This window comes from Haematobia irritans, chromosome 3, assembly GCF_050003625.1.
Source record: "Haematobia irritans isolate KBUSLIRL chromosome 3, ASM5000362v1, whole genome shotgun sequence".
Classification (NCBI taxonomy): Eukaryota; Metazoa; Arthropoda; class Insecta; order Diptera; family Muscidae; genus Haematobia; species Haematobia irritans.
Window position 1 is genome coordinate 88,504,421 of NC_134399.1, and position 25,362 is coordinate 88,529,782.

The 25,362-nt window shown below is 33.6% G+C and overlaps 1 protein-coding gene across 1 annotated transcript; it reads right to left on the bottom strand.

Annotated features, from left to right (window-relative positions):
* Positions 1–3,119: 3,119 nt before the first annotated feature.
* On the bottom strand, positions 3,120–3,903 carry LOC142229232 (uncharacterized). The gene has a single exon (XM_075299774.1). The coding sequence runs from the start codon at positions 3,815–3,817 to the stop codon at positions 3,245–3,247; it is 573 nt and encodes a 190-aa protein (XP_075155889.1). The 5' UTR covers positions 3,818–3,903; the 3' UTR covers positions 3,120–3,244.
* Between the last annotated feature and the right edge of the window lie 21,459 nt (positions 3,904–25,362).

Consider the following 25,362-nt stretch of genomic DNA (forward strand, 5'->3'; position numbering starts at 1 on the left):
TTTGCACCAGTTGTTCGCCAAAGTACTATTCGATTAGTGTATGCTCTTAGTGCTGAGAAAAATTTGAAACTTCGACGGCTGGATATATCGTCGGCATTCCTTAATGGTAACTTGGAGGAAGAAATTTACATGAGTCAACCTGAAGGGTTTGTCCAAGATCGGAATAAGGTATGCAAACTCAAAAAAGGTATATATGGTTTAAAACAAGCAGCTCGACAATGGTTTAAGCGAATAGATAGCGTTTTTAAACAATTTGGATTGAAGCAATCGAATTACGACCAATGTGTTTATTATAAAAATGTTAATGGTTCCACAACTATTGTCACTTTATATGTTGATGATATCCTTATAGCGTCAAATAATAACAACGAAGTTGACCGTCTTATAGTTACTCTCAAAAATAATTTTAGAGTAAAAGACTTAGGACAACCAAAGCATTGTATTGGTTTGGAAGTCAATATTTCTGATAACTCAATATCGATATCACAACCTGGTTATATATCTAATTTAATTCAAAAGTACGGTCAAGAAAATTCAAAGCTTGTCAAAATTCCAATGCAACCACAAATTTGTCTTGAGAAAGAACCAAAAATTCCAGAAGAAGCTGAAAAAGTAAATACCACCAAATATCAAGAGCTCATCGGATCTCTATTGCATCTCTCGGTATTTAGTAGACCAGATATAGCATGTAGTGTCAATATGCTATCTCAATTCAATTCCGACCCCCGTAAGCAACATTGGAATGCAGCACTGAATGTATTAAAATATTTGAATTCAACGCAAACTTTTACTCTGACTTATAAAAAATCTGGTTTGCCCATCATCGGATACGTCGACGCTAGTTGGGCGAATGATTCTAATGATAGAAAGTCGCAAACTGGATTTTGTTTTACACTCGCAGGAGCCGTAATATCTTGGGAATCAAGAAAACAGCGTGTAGTTGCTACTTCGAGTGCCGAATCTGAATATATAGCACTGTCTGAGGCAGCTAAAGAGGCCTACTACTTGCGATATTTAACATCCGAATTGGGATTTGTTGATACCAATCCGACAAAAATTTATAGCGATTCACAAAGTGCTCAAGCGATGGCCCAATATGGCGGACATCATTCTCGAACCAAACATATTGATTATAGGTATCATTTTATTCGTCAATCAATTGAAGATAAAGTTGTCGATATTCAATATATGGCTACGAGTGAAATGCCTGCTGACGTTTTAACAAAACCACTACCTCGAATCAAACATAAACAATTTATATCATCAATGGGTGTTCAAGAAATTATTTAATTTGAGGAGGCGTGTTGAAGTTTTTATATTCATACTTTGTACAATTTAAATAATTTCTACTTGTCATCTATCTATCGTAGTAGTCTATGAATTTGACTTTTATATTATGTCATTTAGAAAATAAAATTCTGTATTCTTTTTTCTGTTTCTAATCGTTCAACAATAAATATTGCTTCAAATAGTTTTTTGTAAATTCGTTGAGCTTTTTAATTTTTAACAATATCTTTAAGGCCTCTGCTATCTCGATCAACTTCATTTTACGGTCATTCAAAATAATTTTGTGGATTTTTTTGATGTTTTCGTCGGTAACTGCCTCTTTCGGGAGTTCACTGCGTTCACCGTCCTCCGTGCTCATTTCACCACGCTTGAATTTTTCATACCAATCAATTATTGTTGATTTCCCTGGGGCAGAGTCCGGAAACTCATTATCAAGCCAAGTTTTTGCTTCCACCGTATTTTCCCTTCATTAAACAGTATTTTATCAAAACACGAAATTCCTTTTTTCCATTTTTTTCACAATAACAAAAGTTGCTTAACAAAAAACGCTCTATCTCACAAACTAATTGACTTACAGACGTCAAATTTTGACACGAATCATTTGAAGGTTGGTACTATATAAAAATAATATGCATTTAATACTAACGACGCCATCTATGTGTCAGACCGGGGTCTTATCAGCCAACCTGTTATACTTTCTCATGTATAATAACAAAAACAGGGTTTCATTAACAATCGTTAACAACTTTAGATCTATTCCTCGCAAATTTACGTATGTACTAAAATTTTCACAAATAAACAGCACTGTTAAAGCCACAAATACAAGTTAAAAAACAAAAATATTTTTTAAAGTAATTACAACAGTTTGAACTACTCATCTCTCCTCTTACTACAATCCACATTTAAAAGTTTTGTTTATTCACTTGTATTGCGAAAAAAATATAACTTTTTCAATTTTTGGTCTCCTTGATTACACGCAAATTTCATAAATTTTGGTAAACATTGATTTGTACTTTCTAAGATGTTCTAAAGTAATTTCAATTGGAATAATTTTTCACTTTGAAAATTTGACTTTTTGCCGCTGTTTTGCGATTTCCGCCCATAGTGCAATGATTTTCTTCTTTACTTTTAGTTAATTTTTTCTACTATGAGAGGATGTAATTTCGCGAGATGTAGTTAAAAAGTGCAACAGGACATTACATTTTCCTGTTTTAAAAAACGCTTTGTGGAAATCTCAAAATGTGGAGTATAATTTAGTAGAATTTTCGCACGTATATCCTCAAAAAAAAATCGCTTCTGTATCGCATATATATTTTCAGGATTGGTCCAAACAAAATATTGTTTGTATTGTTCAAACATATTATGTTTCACCTTAGGGCATACACTGGTAGAAAAAAATTTTAATGAAATTTTCTTTATGTGGATATATTTTTAAAGCGTCAATTGGTTACTTTCATTATTTTACTTGCAGCATACTCTCTAGGTCTCTCTTTCTAAACACATATATGTTTATAGACTAATTCTAAATTAATATATGTTTGCATCTAAGCATATTATATTTACAAACATTTTTTGTCCCAAACATAATATGTTCTAACATATTAACATATATGTCCGAAACATGTTATGCTAGTTTATGAACATTATATGCTTGCATTTAAAAATATTGTGTTAAAAATTTGAGTTCCAAACATATAATTTTTACACGCAAACATATGAAAAACAGTCTTTTTCGTCCGTGTGGTAGTTCATTCTTGGTATAAAATAGTCTACTTTTTTTGTGTATATAGTATTCACTGTCAGATTCTAATATTAATTATTTTGCGAATATCTTTAGAACACAAAAAATATAATTTATTTCAACATAACAAGTTTATATAAATAATACTGTCAATAAAAACGGTCGCTCAAGGAGTAACGACAAGGCAAATACTCAATATATCGAAATATTCAAGACTTAAAAACAATCGGCAGCTGCTCCATAGCCTAAGCCTACACCACCTCTATAGCCAGTTCCATAAGAAAAGGAAGGAAGAACATTACTACCATAGCCATAAGATCCAGCACCATAAGAACCACCTCCATAAGAACCAACGCCATATGATCCACCAAATCCCGGTGTAACAACAGGTGTTGTAACAGCAGTTATAACGGGAGTAGTGACAGCAGCAACTGGTGTCACGCCATAGGAACCACTATAGCCAGCGCCATAAGAGCCACCAAAACCTCCTCCATAAGCAGTACCATAACCGCCACTGCTAGGGACTACGGTGACTTTAATAACTTTAACGTTATTACCATATCCGCCTCCATATCCACCGCCATAGCCTCCACCATAGCCTCCACCATATCCTCCGCCTCCATATCCACCGCCATAGCCTCCACCATATCCACCACCATAGCCTCCACCGTATCCACCGCCATTGCTATATCCCACTGCACCACCAGATAACAGGCCTAACTTATCGAATGTGGCATAAGTTGGACTTAACAGAGCAATGAATGCAATCACACAAACATGAGATTTCATTTTGCGACTTTTCAAAATTATATTTTCTATGTAAAGTCCGTAAGAATTATAGCTTTGATATTTCGTAAGAATGTTCTTCAAATGGATTGATGATATCGACTGATGGCTGTGTCAATGTTAAAGAGGGATTTTATAGTACAAATTTTGCCAACAAGTAACAAAGTGCTACCATTGTTTCAGTTTGGTTTTACTTTTATTTTAACTTTTGTTTTTTAGATTAGTTCAAATATTTGAAACAGCCAATTGTTAGTTAAGAGATGCGGTTAATTTGCTTCTACAGTTCAAGTGATAATAGTTCACACCTTTGCGTTTTACTTATCGGTATATGTTTCCACGAATATTTAAAACATTGTAGAACTATAAATTCATAATAGGACTTAATCATCTTATATACTTACACAGAATAAAATTTTCGTAGTTAAATTAACGCTAAATTTAGCTTATTTTTATTTATAAAATCTACACAGCTTAATAAAATCTTACTTTTTTAAGTATGTCTCAAAAATTTTATGAACTAAACGTGAGTATAAAGTTCAATGACCGTACATATAAGTTCAATATGAACTAAAACAAATGATTTTCTTCTTTACTTTTAGTTAAAATAAATTTCCTGGTTTTAACAACGCTTTGTGGAAATCTCAAAATGTGGAGTAAAATTTAGTTCAATTTTCGTGCGTGGTAGTTCATTCTTCCTATAAAACAGTTCACTTTTTTTCGGTGTATATAAATGTTTAGCTAATTTATGGATTTCGCTCATATATTACGCCATAAATACGATTGAGGGTTAACAAGTATATACGGCCGTAAGTTCGGCCAGGCCGAAGCTTATGTACCCTCCATCATGGATTGCGTAGAAACTTCATCTAAACACTGCCATCCAAAATCGAATTACTTAAGTTGCGACAACGCTTGCCGATGGCAAGGTATCTTAAAACCTCCTAACACCATCTTCTAAATTGTATGTAAGTCCATACGTGGTATATATTAAATCAAAAAAGATCGATCCAATACGTATATAATTCAGTTTGACAAAGTAGACATAAAATATTGACAAAATTTTCTACAGAAATAAAATTTTAACAAAATTTTCTATAGAAACAAAAATTTTCACAAAATTTTCTATAGAAATAAAAATTTTGACAAAATTTTCTATAGAAAGAAAATTTTGACAAAAATTTCTACAGAAATAAAATTTTAACAAAATTTTCTATAGAAATAAACTTTTGACAAAATTTTCTATAGAAATAAAATCTTGGTAGATTATTTTTGGCTCGAGTGGCAACCATGATTATGAACCGAATAAAATTTGAACAAAATTTTCTATAGAAATAAAATTTTGACAAAATTTTCAATAGAAATAAAATTTTGACAATGATGAAAATTTTATTATGAACCGAATAAAATTTTAACAAAATTTTCTCTAGAAATAAAATTTTGACAAAATTTTCTATAGAAATAAATTTTTGACAAAATTTTCTATAGAAATAAAATTTTGGTAGATTATTTTTGGCTCCAGTGGCAACCATGATTATGAACCGATATGGACCAATTTTTGTGTGATTGGACCAATTTTGGTATGGTTGTTAGCGACTATATACTAACACCACGTGCCTGATTTGAACCGGATCGGATGAATTTTGCTCCTCCAAGAGGCTCCGGAGGTCAAATCTGGAGAATATTTTATATGGGGGCTATATATAATTATGGACCAATTCTGGCACGGTGGTTAAAGATCATATACTAACACCATGTTCCAAATTACAACCGGATTGGATGAAATTTGCTTCTCTTGGAGACTTCGCAAGCCAAATCTGGGGATCGGTTTATATGGGGGCTATATATAATTATGAACCGATGTGGACCAATTTTTGCATGGTTGTTAGAGACCATATACCAATATCATGTACCAAATTTTAGGCGGATCGGATGAAATTTGCTTCTCTTTGAGGCTCCGCAACTCAAATCTGGGGATCGGTTTATATGGGCGCCATATATAATTATGGACCGATGTGGACCAATTTTTGCACGGTTTTTAGAGACCATATACCAATACCATGTACCAAATTTCAGCCGGATCGGATGCAATTTGCTCCTCTTTGAGGCTTCGCAAGCCAAATCTGGAGATCGGTTTATATGGGGTCTATATATAATTATGGACCGATGTGGACCAATTTTTGCATGGTTGTTAGAGACCATATACCAACATCATGTACCAAATTTCAGCCGGATCGGATGAAATTTGCTTCTCTTTGAGGCTCCGCAAGCCAAATCTGGGGATCGGTTTATATGGGGGCTATATATAATTATGGACCGATGTGGACCAATTTTTGCATGATTGTTACAGACCATATACCAACACCATGTACCAAATTTCAGCCGGATCGGATGAAATATGCTTCTCTTAGAGGCTCCACAAGCCAAATCTGGAGATCGGTTTATATGGGGGCTATATATAATTAAGGACCGATATAGACCAATTTTTGCATGGTTGTTGGAGACCATATACCAACATCATGTACCAAATTTCAGCCGGATCGGATGAAATTTTATTCTCTTTGGGGCTCCGCAAGCCAAATCTGGGGATCGGTTTATATGGGGGCTATATATAATTATGGACCGATGTGAACCAATTTTTGCATGGTTGTTAGAGACCATATATCAACACCATGTACCAAATTTCAGCCGGATCGGATGAAATTTGCTTCTCTTTTAGGCTCCGCAAGCCAAATCTGGAGATCGGTTTATATGGGGGCTATATATAATTATGGACCGATGTGGACCAATTTTTGCATGGTTGTTAGATACCATATACCAACACCATATACCAAATTTCAGCCGGATCGGATGAAATATGCTTCTGGTAGAGGCTCCACAAGCCAAATCTGAGGGTCCCTTTATATGGGGGCTATACGTAAAAGTGGACCGATATGGCCCATTTTCAATACCATCTGACCTACATCAATAACAACTACTTGTGCCAAGTTTCAAGTCGATAGCTTGTTTCGTTCGGAAGTTAGGGTGATTTCAACAGACGGACGGACGGACGGACGGACGGACGGACGGACGGACATGCTTAGATCGACTCAGAATTTCACCACGACCCAGAATATATATACTTTATGGGGTCTTAGAGCAATATTTCGATGTGTTATAAACGGAATGACAAAGTTAATATACCCCCATCCTATGATGGATGGTATAACAAAGTGCCCTTTCATTTGTAATGCATGGACATATGAAGTTCTGACCATTCAGAGAAATATTCTTGATCAGTCTAACAATGTAAGATGATCTGGAGACAGCGGTCTGCCGTTGTAATCATGTTGACATATCGGTTTTGAAGTATATGGAACTCAGTAAAAAAAAAAACGAAATACCGCACTGAAAAAAATATTGTTGTGAGGTCAAAGATTTTATGTCTTTAAAATACGAATGCAAATTTTGCTTAGCATAGAAGACGCATTTCTCCAATATAAAGTCTTTTTCCCTGTCCAAAAGTAGATAAACTTTTCAATGAAGTCGTATTGTCCTTATAATTAAGTGATTTCACTTAAAAATGGGTATCATAATATGAAAGAAAAAATGTTTGGGCTAAGGTCAAATTGACGTTAATAATTCAGAAAAATTCTTTAAATTTAATGAAATTGTCTTTAAATTTGTTGTCTTTTTGCATCTTGATTACAAAGCAAAAAATCGTTCATATATAGGACATGTTTTTCAACACTTTATTTTAAAGACGTTTTTTACTCGAAACATAGCATAATTTCTACTGTAAGTCGAGTCTTCATTTGGAAAATAAAGTTGTCGCTAACTCGATTTTAAAGGACTTTAATAGCATAAGAAGAAACAAAGCTGAAAAACGAAAAATTAAAATTTGCTTCCTAGAAGCAAGTACACAAAACCCAAATTTAAAAGAGAATTGTGTCTTAAAAGTATCCTTACTTGTATTCTCCGCTTCTTTGGCTCGAAATCAATACCAAAATTTTTAAAGTAAAGACAAAATCTTTGGAACCGGGCATGCTTTTTTTTCAGTTGCTCATTCCCGTGAAATGATTTGCTCCTAAAACGGCCCAAACAAAAAAGAAATTATTTCGGGTAAACGTTCGTACACTATAAAAAATATTGACCTACTATGACAGATTATGCAACTTAATTTTAATTGAAAGAAAATTTATAAACTTTGCTTCAAACCTTTTTTAGGACACAATATTGGAAATTTGCGTCCCTTCGTTAATGTCGCTTGTCTTTGAACTAAGGAAAAATTTCCTTAAAGTAAAGAAAAACATTTTTGATTTAAAGAAATCGCCATTAAATTGGCTGATATATTAAACCTAGACAGCTTATCTATGTCTGAGAGACGTATGCATTTTTTTAGTTTTTCGCTCTCCCTCATGGAAATGAGTACTGAAAATGTGATTTTTTGTTACACAATAAATAAAAGTTTAGCTAAAAACGTGTTTAAATGATAATAACATCGGTGCAAGTACAAAAATTTAAAACAAATTTTGTCCACATGGTGACAAACTATGATACGTCCCACAGACGTATGTGTAGTTTAACCGTGACATTTAGTTGGTTAAGCTTTCTAGGGTTAAATCTTTAGTTTTAAGATAAAAACTCTTCAAATATAGGCTGGGATTTATTTTGAGGATTTTGCATCTTTGGTTTAGAGTTTTTTTATACCCTCCACCATAGGATGGGGGTATATTAAGTTTGTCATTCCGTTTGTAACACATCGAACTATTGCTCTAAGACCCCATAAAGTATACATATTCTGGGTCGTGGTGAAATTCTGAGTCGATCTGAGCATGTCCGTCCGTCCGTCTGTTGAAATCACGCTAACTTCCGAACGAAACAAGCTATCGACTTGAAATTTGGCACAAGTAGTTATGATTGATGTAGGTCGGATGGTATTGCAAATGGGCCATATCGGTCCACTTTTACGTATAGCCCTCATATAAACGGACCCCCAAATTTGGCTTGCAGACCCTCTAAGAGAAGCAAATTACATCCGATCCGGCTGAAATTTGGTACATGTGTTAGTATATGGTCTCTAAAAATCAAGCAAAAATTGGTTCACATCGGTCCATAATTATATATAGCCCCCATATAAACCGACCATGCAAAAATTGGGCCATACCGGTCTTAATTATATATAACCCCCATTTAAACTGATCCCCAGATTTGATCTCCGGAGCTATTGGAGGAGCAAAATTCATCCGACCCGGTTGAAATTTGGTACGTGGTGAAATTTGGTATATTGCGTTAGTATATGACCGCTAACAACCATGCCAAAATTGGCATATCGGTCTATAGTTATATATAGTCGATCCCCAAAAATAATCTACCAAAATTTTATTTCTATAGGAAATTTTGTCAAAATTTTATTACTATAGAAAGTTTTGTCAAAATTTTATTACTATAGAAAATTTTATCAAGATTTCATTTCTATAGAAAATTTTGTCAAAATTTCATTTCTATAGAAAGTTTTGTCAACATTTTATTTCTATAGAATATTTTGTTAAAATTTTATTTCATTCGTTTTGTTTTGTTATTGTTGGTTTTTTTCTTTAAGCATTGTTGTTGTTTTTTGAGGAATGTGGTAATTTCGAAACGTGCGTCCATCCAACCATCTTGCAGTCTATAGGGCTTTGCCCAAATAAATTTGACAAACATTCACTGAAAAAAATATTGACCTAATATGGAAGATTATGCAACTTAAATTTTAGGACTCGAAATTTACGCAATGCTAAGGACAAAATTCTTTAAAATAAGGACAATTTAATTAAAAGAAAGTGTATAATCCTTGCTTCAAAAATTTTTTTCATTAAATTTAGGACACAAATCTTGAAATTTTGCGTCCCTCTGTTGAAGTTGTAGATCTTTGAAGTAAGTAAATGTTCCTTAAAATAAAGAAAAACATTTTTAATTTAAAGAAATCGTCTTTAACTCAACTGACATATTGAATTTTTAAATTGAAGATAAAAATGCTTCAAATATACGCTAAGACTTATTTTAAAGATTTGCATCTTTGGTTTAAAGTTTTTTAGCATTAAGAAAACAGTTTTTACTTTGAAGTACTTGGTATAATTTGGATTTTGAAACTGGAATTTGTTTGTACATGAATACATTTATTAATATATCGCAAACAGAGAATAAAAATTCGATGAATGAGATCTGTATCCAATTTTAATTTTATCGATCCTAGATTTAAAGCCAGGGAGGTCCCTAAAACATGTCTTTATTTTAAAGAAGCCGCATTTTTGGCTCGGAATCAATACCAAAATCCTTAAGGAAGGTCAAAATCTTTGGATCCAAGTAAACTATTTTTTGAGTGTTCTTTTCCTCTGTTGGTTAAGCTACACTTGTAGTTTAGTCAATGCATGGTTTTAAGCTGAAATCAAAAAACAACAACAATTTTCTATAAAAAAAATTGATAAAGTTTCATTTCTATAGAAAATTTTGTCAAAACTTTATTTCTATAGAAAACTTTGTCAAAATTTTATTTCTATAGAAAATTTTGTTAAAATTTTATTTCTATAGGAAAGTTTGTCAAACTGAATTATAGACGTATTTAATCGGTCTTTTTATACCCACCACCATAGGATGGGGGGTATATTAACTTTGTCATTCCGTTTGTAACACATCGAAATATTGCTCTAAGACCCCATAAAGTATATATATTCTGAGTCGTGGTGAAATTCTGAGTCGATCTGAGCATGTCCGTCCGTCCGTCCGTCCGTCCGTCCGTCCGTCTGTTGAAATCACGCTAACTTCCGAACGAAACAAGCTATCGACTTGAAACTTGGCACAAGTAGTTGTTATTGATGTAGGTCGGATGGTATTGCAAATGGGCCATATCGGTCCACTTTTACGTATAGCCCCCATATAAACGGACCCCAAAATTTGGCTTGCGAGGCCTCTAAGAAAAGCAAATTTCATCCGATCCGGCTGAAATTTGGTATATGGTGTTAGTATATGGTCTCTAACAACCATGCAAAAATTGGTCCACATCGGTCCATAATTATATATAGCCCCCATATAAACCTATCCCCCGATTTGGCTTGCGAGGCCCCTAAGAGAAGCAAATTTCATCCGATCCGGCTGAAATTCGGTACATGGTGTTAGTATATGGTCTCTAACAACCATGCAAAAATTGGTCTACATCGGTCCATAATTATATATAGCCCCCATATAAACCGATCCCCCGATTTGGCTTGCGAGGCCCCTAAGAGAAGCAAATTTCATCCGATCCGGCGGAAATTTGGTACATGGTGTCAGTATATGGTCTCTAACAACCATGCAAAAATTGGTCCACATCGGTCCATAATTATATATAGCCCCCATATAAACCGATGCCCCGATTTGGCTTGCGAGGCCTCTAAGAGAAGCAAATTTCATCCGATCCGGCTGAAATTTGGTACGTGATGTTAGTATATGGTCTCTAACAACCATGCAAAAATTGGTCCACATCGGTTCATAATTATATATAGCCCCCATATAAACCGATCACCAGATTTGACCTCCGGAACCTCTTGGAAGACCAAAATTCATCTGATTCAGTTGAAATTTGGTACGTGGTGTTAATATATGGCCTCAAACTCCCATGCAAAAATTGGTCGATATCGGTCCATAATTATATATAGGCCCCATATAAACCGATCCCCAGATTTGACCTCCAGAGCCCCTTGGAAGAGCAAAATTCTTCCCATTCGGTTGAAATTTGGTACGTGATGTTAGTATATGGTATCCAACAACCATGCAGGAATAAGAAGTTTTAAGATACCACAACCCAAGTAATTCGATTGTGGATGACAGTCTTTCGTAGAAGTTTCTACGCAATCCATGGTGGTGGGTACATAAGATTCGGCCTGGCCGAACTTGCGGCCGTATATACTTGTTTGATTTAATATATACCACGTATGGACTTACTTACAATTTAGAAGACGGTGTTAGGAGGTTATAAGATAGCTTGCCATCGGCAAGCGTTACCTCAACTCTAGTAATTCGATTGTGAATGGCAGTGTTTAGTAGAAGCTTCTACGCAATCCATGGTGGAGGGTACATAAGCTTCGGCCTGGCCGAACTTACGGCCGTATATACTTGTTATGTATTCAGAAGAAATTGAGTGCACATTTTTAATCTTTAGTGAAAAATGCCTCGAGGAAGTGAACTTTCAGAGGAATAACGCGGAAAAATTATTTGAATGGAGCTAGCTGGCAAAAAAAAAACAATACGATTAGAAATTTTTTAAAAAACTCCACAAACTATGGTTGTACTAAACGCAGTGGGCGCATTCCAATCGTTGACCAAAGGACAATGCGACATATTCGTCAACTTGCTCCCAATGAAAATATGAGCTGCAGAGAAATAAAGGTAGAATTGGGTCTGAATGTGACTAGACAACGAATTCAGCAAATTATCAAGCACGATATAGGACTAAAATACGAAAATAAAATTCCTTAACATATTCATTTTGCAGAAAAATACAAGTTTTGGGACGAAGAGTTCGAAACGGTTATATTTAGCGACAATAAGAAAGTCAATTTGCATGGTCCTGACGGCTATTACAAATATTGGCGAGATTCTCGGTACCCTCGTCAAACTTGCTATAAACGCACCAACGGGGGTGGGCAGCTTTAGGAGCACGAGGAAAATCTAAAATATGTTTTGTCCCCTCAAAAATGAACGCAGAGATATATGTCGATTTATTGGAGAACAATTTAATAGATTTTGTAGATGAGTTATATGGTGAAGTTTGGACTTTCCAACAAGATAATGCTCCCATCCATGTTGCATGCCTCACAAAATACTTTTTTATATACCGCGATATACCTTTACTGCCAGCGCTAAGTCCCGATCTAAATCCTATAGAAGATCTTTGGGGCATATTATCCGCTAAGGTTTTTGCGAAGTCCAAGCCCAAAGAACTGAAGTCTGCAATTACAGCAGAATGGGAAAAATCGATATGACAACTCTGAAAAACTTGGTATGTTCTATGCCTCACCGATTAGAGCAAGTTCTAATAAACAAGGGCAATACTATATTGTATTAGTTAATCAAACTATCTTAACCCTTTCACTACCGATGTCCACTTAGAAGGACATTCGAAAAAGACACCAAATTCTATTTTCCCATTTAGTTTCGATTTATTTCTCGATGTTATTTTAAAGTAGAGACTTTAATCTAAATAAGCTATAAATATTTTCCATATTAGTGAGGTCGAAAATACATTTTTATAAACTTCTTTAGCAATAAACGAAAAATATGAAAATTTGAGAAAATTTTTCTACTGTATGTTTCTAGTAAATGGACATTCATACAAAAACTATAGCCGATACTTTTCCGGCTTCTTTTTTATATTTTTTCTCACACTTTGCAGGATATTATAGGCCAAATAGCGCTTATTTTCGTAAGGCCATTTGGTCACAATTCAAGAATCAAGTTTTCAGAACAAGCTCATATATCTCTTGAAGTAATTGAGGTAGGTTTTCAAAATGGCAATTTTTGTTCTACATCCCAGCAAAAAATATTTCATCAGTAAAATTTAGTTGCGCTTTTTGGTATACAATAAAGTAGGCAGTGCTTCCACACTGCATGTATCGGCGGCAATAACGTAAACGAGTAATCAAACAAGTTTATAATCATTCGTTTACGTTATTGCAACCAATTCATGCGGTATAGATGCGCGAAAGGTAGTGCTGTTTTCCTTCATAGCAATAACAATATTGCTCACTTCTGAGCAATATTGTTATTGGAATGAGCAATTATATCAGCGCTATGTTGAAGCTGCTATAAATCGGGAAATCGCCCACAAAAATCAGCGCTGATTCGGTTGTTTTGTAAGCAGTTGGTACTGCCTCTCTCCCTTACAATCCTGCTGAAATAGTGCTCCATTTTTTGCTGGGATGCTGTTAGTACAAGTAAAAACAGAAGAAAAATGAAATCTTTTAACATTAGGTTTATTTCGGTAGTGAAAGGGTTAATTTTGTTTTGACATATAACTAAAATATAATTTTGCACATATAAATATTTTCTATGACTAAAAATTTAAGTATGTATTTTCTGTCACAGCAAACGTTAAGTAAAGATTTAGATTTTAGTAACGTACAAAAGTGTAAATAAAATAAGAAAAAATGTTCTCAATAAAAGTTCTTTATAAAACTAGAACATAAAATTACACATTGAACATATAATTTTTTACGGGGTATATGGCAGCTATATCTAAATCTGAACCCACTTTTTACAAAGTCAATAGCGATCGTCTTTGATCCAAAGTAAAACCCTGTGCCAAATTTGAGGACGATCGGACTTAAACTGTGAGCTGTACTTGGCACACAAAATTACATATACAGACAGACGGACGGACAGACAGACAGACGGACATCGCTACATCGACTCAGAATTTAACTCTAAGACTAACGATATACTAAACGATGGGTCTCAGACTTTTCCTTCTTGGCGTTACATACAAATGCACTTATTATACCCTGTACCACAGTAGTGGTGAAGGGTATAAACATGGGAATGATTAAACTTAAAGCTATTTTCATGCAATTTGACAAAAGTAAATTTATGATTTATTGGTCAATACATATATTAGAGGTGTAGAACAATTTGCGGAATTTTTACATTTTTTGCTATTTAGCAGTGGCGATTTTATATGGATATTGGCAAGATCTCGCCAAGATAGGTGGTAAATTTTGGGTAGTGAGATATTATTAGGTCAAATTGGGCAACATTTACACAAGTCAGAGCTTTATCTAAATCTCAACCGATCTGTGGAAAGTCTGGCATTACAGTGTGTATGCTTTGACTACAATGTAGGGCAACCATTACAGAATTTTGTGTAAAATGTAGGTATTTTGGGCAGGGCTGTGGAGTCGAGTCAATTTTGCTCGACTCCGGCTCCGACTCCAGCATTTCTTATTAACCTCGACTCTATAGACAAGACTCTATAGAGACCTAATCAAAATATGGGTAGATAACAACAATCTCCAGAATATGTACACTGAAAAAAAAACATGCCCGGTTTCAAAGATTTTGTCTTTACGTTAACAATTTTGGTAGTGATTCCGAGCCAAAAAAGCGGAGAATGAAGGTAAGGATACTTTTAAGATACAATTCTCTTTTATATTTAGGTTTTGAACGGTTTTTTGCTTTGTAGTCAAGATGCAAAAAGACAACAAATTTAAAGATATTGTCATTAATTTTAAAGAATTTTTCTGACAAACAAACATTCTCCCAAAAGACCAGCTCAGATGGTTGGCCGAGGTTCAATTTAAAATTACAGCTTCCAAGGACATCGGGTGTATATGGAGATTTCTCAAGAAATTATCTTCGTATACAAAATCTGGGCCGACGGTAAATTTCCGCATTTATTTACGGATCTCAAATAACTCTAAATTCAAAATTTTGACAAATCTTATGAAAATTTTAGACTGGGAAAAACTTCTTCGGAAGCTGGGTTTATATGTAGGTGCTATATCACAAAATTGTCCGGTTTGATCGAACTCGATATGCCTGCCAAAAAAATTTAGAACGTTAAGTTCTACTGCTATATATAAAATTGGACCTTTATCAAGAGTACATATATGGTAAAAAATCCATATATTTTAATATTTTAAAAATTTACAATGCAATTGATCAATTCAGCCCATATTCTAGTAAAACCTTCTTTTTATATCACCGTGAAATTTCACCCATATAAACACACTTTGAATGGCCTGAAATCCATTACTTCGTTTTTCGTTATTCGATAGGATAAGATAGGATAGGATAGGAAGTGTTTTTCAAAGTTTGTTTCGTCGGAGTCGAGCAAAATTTCTACGACTCCGGCTAAGACTCCAGCAAAATCTTCAGACTCCGACTACGGCTCCGACTTCACAGCCCTGATTTTGGCCATATAAACCACATAAACCGAAAGATCGTATATATGAAGGCTTTATCTAAATCTGAACCGAATTGGATCAAATTTAATACATTTAATATAAAATGTTAAATCTATGTAAAAGGAGTAAAATCAATTGGAGTAAAATCCCGTGGAAAATGGCCTTAGAATAAGATTTATATGTGAGATATTATATTTCATGTTAGCCTGATAATGAAACAGGCAATTGACGTCCAAATGCATTATATCTAATTATACAATTATTTTTCGAGCTTTATGGACAGATATAGATTAAGGAACATGGTTAATAGAGCCATTGAAAAGAAAACGCCAGATACCAATCTATACACGCCTGGACTGTACATGTTTCGGTTCGGGCGAATGAACCTTTCCACAGCCTTTAGTATAGATCTGGCTGGGAGAGATAACTCAATTTTGGGCCCTTTATGCTAACTCCTTATGGAGAAAACATTTGGGAAATTTCCTCTTACAAATTGAATCATCTTTTCTCCCACTGTACATCATCTTTTCATATAACTTACAAGTCCCTTAATCTTATTTTTATTTCGTTTTGTTACATAGTAATGCAACAACACGAAATTTATTTTTAGAAATTTTTAGAAATAAATTTCGTGTTGATGCATTACTATGTAACAAAACGAAATAAAAATAAGATTAAGGGACTTGTAAGTTATATGAAAAGATGATGTATAGTGGGAGAAAAGATGATTCAATTTGTAAGAGGAAATTTCCCAAATGTTTTCTCCATAAGGAGTTAGCATAAAGGGCCCAAAATTGAGTTATCTCTCCCAGCCAGATCTATACTAAAGGCTGTGGAAAGGTTCATTCGCCCGAACCGAAACATGTACAGTCCAGGCGTGTATAGATTGGTATCTGGCGTTTTCTTTTCAATGGCTCTATTAACCATGTTCCTTAATCTATATCTGTCCATAAAGCTCGAAAAATAATTGTATAATTAGATGTGAGATATATCTAAATATTAACCAATTTAAACGACATTTGACACATATTGCTAAAATGTTAATTCTACTCTCAGTGCAAAATTTCAAGTAAATCGGAAAGAAATTTTGGCCTTCGGTGCTCATATGAATTTATATCGGGCGTAAACCATATATGGCGCACTTGACAATGCAAAATTTGAAGAAAAATTAAGGTGAAACTCTGGCTTCTGGGCCGTATGAGTGTAAATCGGGTAAAATTTATGTATGGGGATATAAGGATTTGTTCGTACAAATATAAAACTGTTCAAATAAATTGAAGAAAAGTGCAAAGATTTGTTTAAATATTTTTGCATAATTTAATTCTACAGTGCAAGAAATAAAAGTTCACACCTTTGTGGTTTGTTCATATGAATATTTTAGATTTTTTGAAATTATAAATTCACCATGACAATTTGCTGATTGCACTGAACAATTTTAAAATACCTCTATATGAATAGTATAATAAATTTGTCATTCCGTTGTTAACACATCGAAATATCAATTTCCAATCATACTGCAATGTGCAATGATTCAATTCAAATTTTGGATTTGCTTCCCAGCGAAACCTCCTACTACCTAGTAACATTACTGGTAAACCTGCGTCAAATTCAGTAACCACTTGCTCGCCGGTATACGCACAATTTTATTTTTAGAAGGGCTTGTCATTGGAGGAAAGTGTTTTGGTTCATGCATATCAGTAGTGGGATTCTGTATTTCTTTACGATAATCGCATTGTTAACGTTGTCTACGAGAACAAATGTTTGCACTAACGTTTGGGTCATTCTGCAAGTAATCATTGAGAATTGTTGTTGAAGGTGCGTTGCGCTTGCCACGAAAAGCGGTAGAATGAAAGAATAGCACAAAAACAGCTTGCAAAATTGGAAATTGTTTGCTAATTTAAATGAAATACACATAGCCGGAAGAGAAAATGGGCGATAGTTTCAATCTATATAAAATTCCTTTTAATTTAAGACCATTTAAGGCAGTTCCGCCCGACAAAATTCATAGAACGGCTTAGAACCTTTGGATTTTTAAAATATTGCAGAAAACTCTTTTGTAATAGAAAAGGGATCTATTTTTTCTATTAAAAGTAATCTACATCGTTAAAGACACTATTTTGCATGAATTAAATTGTCTTCTAATAACATCACTGCATTTCAGAAAATAAACAACCAAAAAAAATTCGTTGTTTACTTAACGATGTATTGATTGTTATCTGCAAAGAAACCAACATAGCTCATTTTAAACGATTGGAAATGTAGTTTAAAACGACTACCGAATAGCTTGGTTGTTAATTTTCTTGTTATCCCTTCTTAACGATGCGATTCATCGTTAAAATTGAATACAGAATCCCACTACAGAAGCCGAAAAATATCGACTTCATTGCAAACATACAAACTCTTCCAAGATAATGACTTTCTCATAAACATACTGAAAAGTCCCGAGCTCTCATTCCTATTTATAGATTTCATCCTCTCCTATAGTTTTGTATTCTCGGTCATTTTCTACCTCTCTCTCTATCTGCTTATATTTATGGCACCATTTGTACTTTAAAAATCCCTATGCCGCCATGAGGAATCACAGTCGTCGCAGAGGTTATTCTATGCAAAAAACAAAATTTCATGAAAAAAAATCTGATTCCTGAATGTCTTGTAGAAGAAATCAACAATAACAAAACAAATAAAGAAAGAGGAAGCACTCACAAAATAAACCCAGCCAACTACACTCAAATTGATGATTTGAATTTGGCAAAGGAAAAGAGATATGCACAACTTTGAGGGCAAAGTCGACTATCCAAAACCTTTTTTCGGGAAGTTCCAGTGCAATTCATTGGGTTCAGTGAATTACCCGAATATATTCTGATAATTAGTTGATTTTTCGCTGCAAGTTGATGATGCTGATGAGGAATGTGGGAGTTCCAAATCTGTGTGACAAACATACTTTTCCTCTATTGGTTAAGCTACTCTTGTAATTTAGTCATGGTATGGGTTTAAGCTGAAATCAAAACAATAAAAATTATTTCCATAATATTTAATAAGAATCAGGGTAATCATCATAAATCCCTGGTAATGCTGCAATTAATAAGTTTTAATGTTGGGGATTCAATATTGATTATCCACTTGTTGCTGGGTACATAAATATGGTCTACTATTATGTTTTAAAAACCCATATTAACTAAATTTAGCTTGATACTTTATACAAATGGACTGAATAGTCTAAGTGAGATTGAAAAATATCGCGCCGCCACTATACCTAACCAAAGCTAACCTTTACACAAATTGTATCAATTATCGTATTATGAATTTCCAAATTATAAAATATTTGCTAAAGCGTCCATATTTTCTTGTGCTTTTTAAAGACAAAAAGACGTTGAAATGCCCTACAAACGTCATGTCACAATGAATTCTGCTCCACCCACGCCATAGCCTAGGGCAAATATATTCGACAATGATGTTATCACATAAATGGTTTGTAAATCTTGTAAGCCTCCCTTGATCTTAATTTATAAAATATCAATAATAGCAATATTCCAAAATTCAATTCAATGAAACGAATATTCGATCATATAAACAAAGTTTGTGTCTTAAGTCTTTTGTTTTGCGTTAACATCCAATTAACTCACACAATTATTGCAACGAATTGTCAATTAACTCGTTCCAGTATCTCATAAAACACCTAAACCATGCACAAATATATATACATATAAATTATATTGAGACCAATGAAGCTCATAAAGAGGAATATGTATTTATTCAAATGGCTAATTTGTTCAACCATCATCATAAACAGATATTTGTTGTGAAAAAAAACGACACTTCAACAAAAATCAAAATCTTTTTGGGATTAAACTACAAATATTAAACACTCTAGTCATTAGCAAGTGTTAATTTTCATGGCAAAGTCTAATAGTTATTACCAAAATTTTAAGAGATTAACTACATACGAGTTGGATGAATAGGGTATCAAAAGTAATTTCATCGATTTTATTGCTCATTATTGTCTCCTCGCCGAATTTAGAGACTGTACATGATTTCATATCAAATACATGTGTAACACTCATACACACAAAAAAAATCATTTATTTTTTAGATAGTGTTCCCAAAAAATTTTCAAACACGGATCATAGATTTTATGAAAACAGTTTAAAAATATACTGGTTTTGAATGACTTCGACTTCATACATAATAGTTATGAAATGTTTTATATTCACGCACAGAAAAACCATGTTTGGACATGGTTGCCGCATCCATTTAATGCTTATCTAGAGCATGTAATTGCCGCGAAAACCATGTATTTTGTCTTTGTAAAAATAGTTTTCGAGCGGAGAAAAATGTATGGTGGCAATAAGCATTTGAAATACTGCAAACATGTTCTATCATTTAAATGATAGAATTTGAGACCATTACATGGTCGGAAAAATCATGTACCTGACCATTTAATTTTTTAACTTTTTTGCAGCGAAAAGAATTTTATAACAACAGGAACACACGATTTTCATTTTGCGCGTCAGTCGTGTGTTGATTGTTTCTTGGAATGGACGGAGAATACGGAATTATTGCGTTTGTACATTTGATGGACACGATGTAAATATGGAATAATTACTTATTGTTGAAATTGAAATAAAATAGAGTGTGTAAAAATATATGATGTTTTCTTGAATTATAATGCCATTCAAATAATAAAACAAGTATATACGGCCGTAAGTTCGGCCAGGCCGAAGCTTATGTACCCTCCATCATGGATTGCGTAGAAACTTCTTCTAAACACTGCCATCCACAATCGAATTACTTAAGTTGCGGTAACGCTTGCCGATCGCAAGGTATCTTAAAACCTCCTAACACCATCTTCTAAATTGTATGTAAGTCCATACGTGGATATATTAAATCAAAAAAGATCGATCCAATACGTATATAATTCAGTTTGACAAAGTAGACATAAAATTTTGACAAAATTTTCTACAGAAATAAAGTTTTAACAAAATTTTCTATAGAAATAAAATTTTCACAAAATTTTCTATAGAAATAAAAATTTTCTATAGAAAGAAAATTTCGACAAAAATTTCTACAGAAATAAACTTTTAACAAAATTTTCTATAGAAATAAACTTTTGACAAAATTTTCTATAGAAATAAAATCTTGGTAGATTATTTTTTGGCTTGAGTGGCAACCATGATTATGAACCGAATAAAATTTGAACAAAATTTTCTATAGAAATAAAATTTTGACAAAATTTTCTACAGAAATAAAATTTTGACAATGATGAAAATTTTATTATGAACCGAATAAAATTTTAACAAAATTTTCTATAGAAATAAAATTTTGACAAAATTTTCTATAGAAATAAAATTTTGGTAGATTATTTTTGGCTCTAGTGGCAACCATGATTATGAACCGATATGGACCAATTTTTGTGTGATTGGACCTATTTTGGTATGGTTGTTAGCGACCATATACTAACACCACGTTCCTAATTTGAACCGGATCGAATGAATTTTGCTCCTCCAAGAGGCTCCGGAGGTCAAATCTGGAGAACGTTTTATATGGGGGCTATATATAATTATGGACTGATATGGACCAATTCTGGCACGGTTGTTAAAGATCATATACTAACACCATGTTCCGAATTACAACCGGATTGGATGAAATTTGCTTCTCTTGGAGACTTCGCAAGCCAAATCTAGGGATCGGTTTATATGGGGGCTATATATAATTATGAACCGATGTGGACCAATTTTGGCATGGTTGTTAGAGACCATATACCAATATCATGTACCAAATTTCAGCCGGATCGGATGAAATTTCCTTCTCTTTGAGGCTCCGCAACCCAAATCTGGGGATCGGTTTATATGGGCGCTATATATAATTATGGACCGATGTGGACCAATTTTTGCACGGCTATTAGAGACCATATACCAATACCACGTACCAAATTTCAGCCGGATCGGATGCAATTTGCTTCTCTTTGAGGCTTCGCAAGCCAAATCTGGAGATCGGTTTATATGGGGTCTATATATAATTATGGACCGATGTGGACAAATTTTTGCATGGTTGTTAGAGACCATATACCAACATCATATACCAAATTTCAGCCTCATCGGATGAAATTTGCTTCTCTTTGAGGCTCCGCAAGCCAAATCTGGGGATCGGTTTATATGGGGGCTATATATAATTAAGGACCGATGTGGACCAATTTTTGCATGATTGTTAGAGACCATATAACAACACCATGTACCAAATTTCAGCCGGATCGGATGAAATATGCTTCTCTTAGAGGCTCCACAAGCCAAATCTGGGGATCGGTTTATATGGGGGCTATATATGATTAAGGACCGATATGGACCAATTTTTGCATGGTTGTTAGAGACCATATACCAACATCATGTACCAAATTTCAGCCGGATCGGATGAAATTTTCTTCTCTTTGAGGCTCCGCAAGCCAAATCTGGGGATCGGTTTATATGGGGGCTATATACAATTATGGACCGATGGGGACCAATTTTTGCATGGTTGTTAGAGACCATATACCAACACCGTGTACCAAATTTCAGCCGGATCGGATGAAATTTACTTCTCTTTTAGGCTCCGCAAGCCAAATCTGGGGATCGGTTTATATGGGGGCTATATATAATTACGGACCGATGTGGACCAATTTTTGCATGGTTGTTAGAGGCCATATAGCAACACCATATACCAAATTTCAGCCGGATCGGATGAAATATGCTTCTGTTAGAGGCTCCACAAGCCAAATCTGAGGGTCCCTTTATATGGGGGCTATACGTAAAAGTTGACCATTTTCAATACCATCCCACCTACATCGATAACAACTACTTGTGCCAAGTTTGAAGTCTATAGCTTATTTCGTTCGGAAGTTAGCGTGATTTCAACAGACGGACGGACGGACGGACGGACATGCTTAGATCGACTCAGAATTTTACCACGACCCAGAATATATATACTTTATGGGGTCTTAGAGCAATATTTCGATGTGTTACAAACGGAATGACAAAGTTAATATACCCCCATCCTATGATGGAGGGTATAACAATGAATTCATACAAATAAACAATGAATTAGATTATAAATAAATAAAAACAAACAAATAAAGTTAATTTTGTGTTTTCTTTTCTCAAGTGGCGTCCTTTTTTCGACTATGAAAAAAGTTTTTTCATAAAGATCAAAACATTTTAGGTTGTGACCATGTTCTTTTAACTAGGAGAAAAACATTTTTAATGAATACCATAACATTTTAAATCGTGACCATTGCCTTTTCATTCAAACAAAATTCTTTTTATCAATATAATAACATTTTAGATGAGGACAATTATATTTTTCTTAGAACCATGTTCACTGAGCCAACATGGTTGCAGGTTAAAATGTTACATGGTCGCCGCAAAAACAGATCCTATCATATTATTTTGCTCTTCGAATATGATTGTGACAATCATGTTTCTTCTTTGCGTGTTATAAATGAAATGTACATTCCTTTCAAAAATGACCAAATATACTTTTAAAAATTATTTATAAAAAGAGGCATACATTACATTAAACTTTCATTTTTTCGTTGGGGTCTCTTTTTCACCCTTATACCTAATTATGCATACATAATTAAACAAAATTTATGCACTCACTTATTAAACCAAACTGATTAAATTTTTGAGTAAATGCAAATAAAACAAGGCATACATTACATAAAACTTTCATTTTTTCGTTGGGGTCTCTTTTTCACCCTTATACCTAATTATGCATACATAATTAAACAAAATTTATGCACTCACTTATTAAACCAAACTGATTAAATTTTTGAGTAAATGCAAATAAAACAAGTCTATTATATCTATTTTTCTCCACGTTTCGTTGGCTTTTTTCCGACATTTTCCAGAGAATTTTTTATTTGAAATGACTTTAGAGAAAAATTCTATTTAAATTTAATTATTGTAGATTTTAAATCTTACAACTTACTTACAACTCTTACATTTCTGGTCATATATATATATATATATATATATATATATATATATATATATATATATATATATATATATATATATATATATATATATATATATATATATATATATATATATATATATATATATATATATATATATATATATATATATATATATATATATATATATATATATATATATATATATATATATATATATATCCGTCCGATATTTATAAAATAACATTAATTTATAAAACTTATTGATAATTATTGACTAAAAGAAAATAATTTGTAGACTTATTTAAAATTGTATATTTTTTTAATACTGTAATATTTATGAAATGTAATTTCTAAAAATCTACTGAAGACCCCCTGAAGAAGCGATTCAATATGGCAATCGTGAAATATTGGGAAAAATAAATAAAATTTTCAAAAACTTCTTGATTTATAATTTCAAGTAAATTGAATAAAAATTACGATTTCTACAAGCTCGAAAAGTAAAATCGGGAGATCGGGATATACGGGGACTATAGCAAACCATAGATAGGATAGGTTCTAAAATACCTTTAGCAAATCGAATAGAAAATAAGGTTTCTAGAACCCCAAGAAGTAAAATCAAGAGATCGGTCTATATGGGAGCTAAGTTCACCAAAGTGGTATCACAATGGACTGAATAGTCTAAGTGAGCCAGATATATCGGGCTGCCACCTAACGTAACCTAACCTATATGGGAGCTATACCAAGAAATGGACCGATACAATCTATTTACAAAACACCTATTTGTGGTTCGAATTTCAGGCAAATCGGATAGAAAATACGGTTTCTAGAAGCCCAAGACCCCAAATCGGGTGGTCGATTTATATGGGGGCTATATCAAAACATGAACTGATACAGCCTATCTTCGTATATTTTACCATTTGTATTGCAAAAAAGAATAATTTAATTTTTCTTAATTTGTAAAACCTTCTCAAAAGTACTTCCTTCGAAGCGATAAAGCTCAGCGGCACAGGTTTATATTCAGGGATGCGTTAAAAAATGTTTGTGATAAACTTCCAAAATTTTTGTGGATATATCTAACATTCATTGGTTGTTATTTCACTTTCAATCCGTCAATGACGATTCATATTAGGGGTGAGCGAGTGAAATGAAATTCTTTTGATACGCGTTATGAGGAGAGGCTTGAAAACAATTTAAAGCAATACACTTTAATACGCATGAATGGGACTGAAACAAATTATATTGTGCGTGAACGTAAGTGAGAAACAAAATCTGTTCGTGCAAAATCACGCTCATTGATAAAATTCTTGTTTACGAAAAAAATCAAGCTCACGAGAAAATTCACCCTCACCACTTTCAATCACACTGACGATTCTAATTGATTCCACTATTTGATGGTTGATAGTGACAACATTTTACTTGTACTATTTTTACTCACTAATGGTTCTGTTGTGAGTTGTAAATATGTTCCTTACTCATGATTAACGAACATTGCTGGGAGTCGCAAAATTTTTTCGTGAACCATGAGAACTGTCGTGTGGCGAGAATTTTCGTGAATTACTAGAATAGACGATACATTTCATTAATCACGAAAATTGTCGTGAATTGTGCGTGAGCGAAAGTCTTTAAAAATTGTTCGTGCGACTTTTCCTACCACATATATCATGCGTGTATTTACGTGAGTAAAGGTTTTCGTGAGTCTGCAT